The sequence below is a fragment of the Diceros bicornis genome, chromosome 22 (genome assembly GCF_020826845.1).
Source record: "Diceros bicornis minor isolate mBicDic1 chromosome 22, mDicBic1.mat.cur, whole genome shotgun sequence".
Lineage (NCBI taxonomy): Eukaryota > Metazoa > Chordata > Mammalia > Perissodactyla > Rhinocerotidae > Diceros > Diceros bicornis.
Window position 1 is genome coordinate 3,597,553 of NC_080761.1, and position 6,616 is coordinate 3,604,168.

The following is a 6,616-nucleotide window of genomic DNA, read 5'->3' on the forward strand; positions in this document are numbered from 1 at the left end:
CAGAAACAGGTGATATGGAAAATACCTTTGAAAACTAATTTGTATCATGTTTACTGTGAGAAGTTAAAACAAAATTTTATAAAGGATGCGTACTATGTCCTATCGTTATCTTATACTTTGGGGTACTCACATAACTGGTACAAATACTATTCTTATGCTCTAAAGTATTTGTATTTATTTACAAATTAAATAATAAACTGTCAGTTAATATACTACTGATTAAGTGCCTTTTTTTTTTTTTTTAAAGATAGTTTTTATAACTTGCCTTCCTATAATCTTTACCTGTACTCCAACAGACTGTCCTGAGCACTCTCTAGGGTACATATACCCATTTGGAGTTCTCTGCTGGGGTGGGATGGGGAACAAACGAAGAGATACAGGTAAACCCTGGAGGTAGTACGCATGATCAGACTTGTCTTGCACAAGCAGTGCTCTGGAAGAACAGTGGAGGAAGTCTTAAGCAACAAAACAGAAGAGGCCAATTTAAGGACCTCCAGGGCATTATGCTAAGTGAAATAAGTCAGACAGAGAAAGACAAATACCATATGATCTCTCTTATATGTGGAATCTAAAACAAAAAACAAAAACAGTAAGCTTGTAGACATAGAGAACAGATTGGTGGCCACCAGAGGGAAGGGGTAGGGGGGTGGGAGGAATGGGTGAACTGTTTTTGGTATTTTTAGTTTAAATAAATTGAATTTTAAAAAAAAGGAAAAAAAGACATGACCTATAATAAAGTAAAGCAGTGGGGACGAAGAATGGGAAACTGATACCTATAAGAGAAAGGAACAAAATTTCCATCACTAATTTTTTTTTTTTTTTTACAGCTGTACATATAGATAAGCTGCATGAGCAACTGGGTAAATGTTGATGCCATTGTGAGATAATGGAAAATATATATATATATATATATATATATAGGTCTCTGCCCCTAGTTCCTGGCACAGAGCTCCTAAAACCCTTGTAAATCCCTAAGTAATAACAGCACTAGCAGCATCTTCTGTTCTAATGAGGCAATTCTGGTGCGTTCCTGGATGGGGGGGCTGGTCACCAGAAAGAACAAGCCATAATTAGAAGCTAGGAATTTTTAGCCCTGCCCCCAGCTTTTCTAGAGAGGAGAGAGGAGTTGGAAATAGAGTTAATAATTCATCATGCCCATGTGATGAATCCTTCATAAAATTCCCAAAAGTATGGGGTTTGAAGAGCTTCCAGGTTGGTGAACACATCTGTATAGCAGGAGGGCAATGCACTCCAACTTCATGGGGACAGAAGCTCCTGTGCTCGGGACCCTCCCAGACCTCACCCTATGCATCTCTTTATCTGTATCCTTTACCAGTTTATTAAAGGATATGATAAACATAAGTGTTTCCCTGAGTTCTGTGGGCCGCTCTAACAAATTAATCGAACCAAGGAGGTTCGAACCTCAGATTTACAGCCAATAGGTCAGAATCACAGGACAAGTGGGACTTGCAATTGGCATCTGAAGTGGAGGGGGAGCAATATTGTGAGACTGAGCCCTTAATCTATGGGATCTGATGCTATCTCCAGGTAGACAGTGTCAGAATTGAGTTAAATTGTAGGACACTCAGCTGCTATTGCAGAGAATTGCTTGGTGGGGGCAAAAACCCACACATTTGGTGACCAGAAGTGTCAGGGTATTCTGTGTGAACAGTAAGAGACATACAGGAGGGAAGACTACTGAGTTTTCTAACTCAGCCATACACTGAGATTAGAAGAACAAAAGTAAGGTAATGGGCAGATGTTTTTCATCTACACTATATTATCTGTGAACATACAGATGGAATTATACACTGCACTGCTGTCTGCATGATTCTAGAACACAAAAGGGAGGTCTAAAATTGATGTACAGAGTTATTGCAATCACACACAGAATCAGAGCACATTTTGAAGATAGAAAAGTGGATTCTAAAACTTATGAAACTGAGGACGAAGAGGTTAAAAAAACCTTCCCCGGGCTAGAAGAGAGCAAAAACTTTGAGATGAGCTTTGCTAACTGCAGCTGTGCACATTCAGCATAATCAACTATTGCTTCAAACTAACCAGGTCTTTCTGTCCCTCCTCATTATATGAGTGAGCTGTCTTTCCCAGGAAGTCAAGGTCCAGACATTAAGATTCAGCCTCACAAGGCCAAACTCAGGCCAATGGCGAAAGCTAACCAGAGAAGTCCAGACAGTCAAGGGAAAGAAATTCAGTCTTCAAGGCCAAATGCAGGCTGGTGGGAAGGTGGCAGCCAGCAGGGCCTCATGCTCCCCCTCCCTTACCTAAAACTTGCTTTCCCTCGAACCTTTAAAACCCCTTGCCTCCCATCTTTCGGGGAGACGGGACAAATTTGAGAGCTCTCATCTCCTGGCTGATGTCACCCGAAATAAAAACTCTTTCCTTGCCATAAGCCTGGCATTCCAGTTTTATCTGGCCCCTCTTGTATGGCAGGTAAAGAACTTGGGTATGTATCCAGTAACACTTATAGGAAGACGTAAAGGACTTAAAACATTTAATACAATTATGGAAAAAGAACAAGGTTGGGAGATTCACATTACTGATTTCAAGACTTATTTTAAAGCAACAGTGATCAAGGCAGTATGATAGTAGCAAAAGGACTGACACAGATCAACAGAAAACAATACTGACTCCAGAAACAGAACCACAAACAATATAATTAAGTCAAATGATTCCCAACAGAGGTGCCAACACAATTCAGTGGAAAAAGTATATTCTTTTCCACAAATGTTGTTGGAACTATCAGACATACATAAGCAAAACTAAATAAATGATCTTGATCTATAACTTGTACCACAAATAAAAAATCAACTCAAAATAATCAGAGACCTGTAATTATAAAACTTATAAAAACATGAGAGGAAATCTTTGTGACCTTGGTTTAGAAAAAGATTTTCTTACATATGACCAAAAAAGCACAACTAGCAAAAGAAACAGATTAAAAATTTTGAAAATGTGATTGATTAAACACTTCTACTCTCTGAAAAGACACATGGTGAGAGAAAAACGAGGAGAGACCTACTTACTGATTTGATACTCAAAATCTTCACACAAAAACCTCCCACAAATAACAGGCAATTTTTTTCATATAAATTACAGGGGGAAAAACATGAAACAAAGAAAAAAGGAGCAGGAAGGTGTCCCATTCTTTTTATGAGGCTAATATAACCAAAAACCAAATTGTAAAAGAACACAGGAAAAGGAAATTATAGGCTCACATAACTTGTGATACAGAAATAAAAAAGTACTAGCAGAAAGACCCCAGGCAACATATATACAAAGCAACTCATCAGCAAGCAGGTGTATACAAGAAATCAACAATAAATTAACATCAGAAAATTCATTATGCTAATCACAATATTTATAAATTAAAAGAAATAAGCTGTCTCTATTTCAACAGATACATACTAAGGGTTCCTGGACCCAATTCCAAGTGAGTGAGGAGGCTTCCCCACACCAACAAGTTCTCAGACACCAGTAGGGTGTCCAATAATTCAGCTCAATTCTGACACTACCTACCTCCAGATAGAATCAGATTCCACAGGTAAAGGGCACAGTCACACAAGATCACCATTCACTTCAGACACCAGCCGCAAGCCTGGGGGTTCCAACGACTGCCTCCAACTCAGGATACCAATTGCAAGTCCAGGTCATCACCTGTGCTTCTGACCAACTGGCTATAAATCAGAGGTTCCTGTAACCCCTCCTCAGGTCGATTAATTTGCTAGAATGGCTCACAGCACTCGAGAAAACCCGTTTACTCACTAGATTATCGATTTATTACAAAGAATCTTAAAGGATACAAATCAACAGCCAGATGAAGAGATACATAAGGGCAAGGTCTCGAACAAAACAGCTTCGGTCCTCGTGGAGCTTGGGGTCCGGCATGTGGCACGAGGAAGCTCTTCATAAAAAAGGACCAAAGAGCTGTCCTTTTCGGTTTTTATGGAGGCTTCATTACTAAGTCATAAGATTGACTAAGTCACTGGTCATTGGCAGTTGATTCAACCTCAAGCTCCCCCTCCCTGGAAGTCAGGGGGTGGGACTGAAAGTTCCAGTCCTTTGATCACATGGCTGGTTCTCATGGCAGCCAGCTCCACTCTTGGGTGCGCTCCAAAAGTCACCCTCATTGACGGAAACAAGACCTTTACGGCTCTGAAGAGAGTTCAGGAACTGAGGACAAGAGACCAAATATGATGACAAAAGATGCTCCTCTTGCTCTTGTCGCTCAGGAAATTCCAAGGGTTTCACCAAATATATCTGAGAAATATACTTCAGTCATCTAAATAGCCAAATATATATATTTCTTATAAATCACAACACAGAAAAAGTACTCAATATAATTCAAAGTACCGTCTCAACTAAACTAAAATCTAAGCAAACTGACAACTGGAGGGAATATACTTATTAAACAAGGGTTACCTACCAAGAACAAACAGCAAACATCAGAGCTAATGTTGAAACTCTTTATCTTTCCTCAAGCCTGGCTTTATTTCTATTTCTCCTTTTCCAGTTAACGTATGGACTCTTATAAACCTCATAAATCCACTATAATGCAAAGTGGGGAATGAATAAAGAGCTCACCTGAAATGTGTCCATTCTGCTGCTCTTGGGAGAGTGCAAATAACTGTGATGGTTCAGCTGGGAGGCCTGGGAAGGACCATGCAGAGGCAGCACCATCTATCCACATAAGACTCAGAAATGGTCATGTGGACTAAAACCTACAGCTTTTCACTGACTAAATATAAACTTTTCTATGGTTAAACGACAACTGTTTTTTTGAACGATTAACAGAAACAACTAACACACGAGAATCAGTTAAAGTATATGAAGGATAAGGCATTGTTCTTTCATTAAAATTAACAGAGCAAAATACTCAGGCTATATCACGTAACTATTTTCCTATTAACACTGCTTACCGTTCAAGAGAGAAAATCCACAGAAAGCCCACTAAAAGGAATATAGTGTTCTAAAGCAAGAAATTTCCATGAGTTTTTAACTGGGTTACAGTTTCTCAACAGATCCTTTTCATAAGCTGCTTTTGGTGACTTACCTGTGACAAGGTGCACTGCACTTTTTCCTCCTGGCTCTGTCACAAACTGGGTGTCCCTTGACAAGTCACTGAACTGCTCAGGTCCAATTTCTTTAAAGCTTTCAAGAGTCAGAAGCAGATGACCATGGAAAACCTTCGTGACCCACTATTTTGGGATTGTGAGGTCAGGATAAGTCAATAACGTCACATGTGGCAACTGACACGTGAGACTGCATAGCATCTGTAAAGACTGAAGAATGAAGGGACTGGGGGCCATTTAGCAACAGTGGAGACAGAATTTCACCCTCTGGTTGGTCACTCCTCTCCCCCAGACCTCAGCCTCACAGGCTTTCCCAAAGTGGCCTTTCTCAGGCAACATACCCCTGGGCCACCCCAGCCCACCTCCTTTTCTCAAAGCTGGCCCAAATCTCCCACTATTGCACAGTGTGGTGGCTTCTGGATGTGGCAACATCTCCAAATCTGGGCAGAGGGATCAAGAACTGCTTCTGACCATGCAAATTTAGGCCCTGCCCCTTTCTGTGCTCTTTTGCCTCTGCTTTGACGCTTTGGGTAGGACATTAAGAACAGGAGTGTTCTCTTCCAGGTAAAATTCCCCTTCCTAGAGACCTCCTGATTCCTGTAACACAAGAGCTGCTTTGTTCTAAAATGAATGTTTCCCAAGATCTGGGACCTGGGTCTGGGAAACAAATTCACTTTAGGGCCAAAAACCTGACTCTCTTGGAATTCAGTATAATTTCAAACAAAACACAGACAACTTGCCAGTGCAGGAAGAGCTAGGAGCCTCTGCCTGACCCAAGGACTCTGAGACACTAGAAATTCCAGAATACATCTGACAGTGGTGAGAGTCCATTCACATTCCCTGGGGATCCAGGGATAGGTCATTCTGCTAAGCGCTGTGAACGCTTTTATGTGAACGGCTTTAGGCAGGTGTGACGTTTAAACAAAGCCTAAGATTTAAAGCACACCTGCCATTAATCCGAGCTCCCTCCCCGCTAGCTTGTGACCTGAGCACATGGCTCCACCAATCTGAGCCTCCGTTGTTTTTTTTTTTTTTTTTTTTAATGCTGATGGTTATGGGGACCTCATAGAGTAGCTGTGAGAACGAAGTGTCTTCTGAATACAACAGCAGGTGTCACTCAGCTATTTTCTGCACGGGTGTGAACTTACCTAACTCTCAGAACAACGCCGCTATTGTCACATGAGAAAGTCAGATGAGAAACGGGACTCTTGCCCAGGTTCCTTGTGTCGCCGCTGCCTACAGGTGACAGAGCTGGGATTTACCGGGCCTTGCTGGTTCTCCCCGCAGACCCAACCCCCGCGCTTTCTGGCTGCTCAAGGTCGCCATTATAAACCCTCCACCGCCGACACGGGCTTCTCCCGCTCGGGCCGCAGGCGGGCCGGGCACACGGTCCGCGCACACCCGGGCCGCCCGCTCCTGACGGGCTCAGCCACACCTGCGCCCCGGGAGCCCGACGGCCGGGGTCCCCCATCGGTCCGGGCCGGCTCCTACACCGCAGGGTCCCACATGGGGGACTCCCGGGGCTT

The 6,616-nt window shown here is 42.4% G+C and overlaps 1 protein-coding gene across 1 annotated transcript in view; it reads right to left on the reverse strand.

The window, feature by feature from the left end:
• The window catches only part of LOC131419900 (zinc finger protein 782-like), a 47,867-nt gene extending 41,478 nt beyond the window's left edge, over nucleotides 1-6,389 (reverse strand). The window contains exons 1-2 of the mRNA XM_058565405.1: nucleotides 5,072-6,389; nucleotides 4,603-4,698 (exon numbers count right to left, since the gene is read on the reverse strand). Coding sequence (XP_058421388.1) covers nucleotides 4,603-4,698 — 96 coding nt within the window. The 5' untranslated portion in view covers nucleotides 5,072-6,389. The remainder of the gene's footprint in view (nucleotides 1-4,602; nucleotides 4,699-5,071) is intronic.
• Between the last annotated feature and the right edge of the window lie 227 nt (nucleotides 6,390-6,616).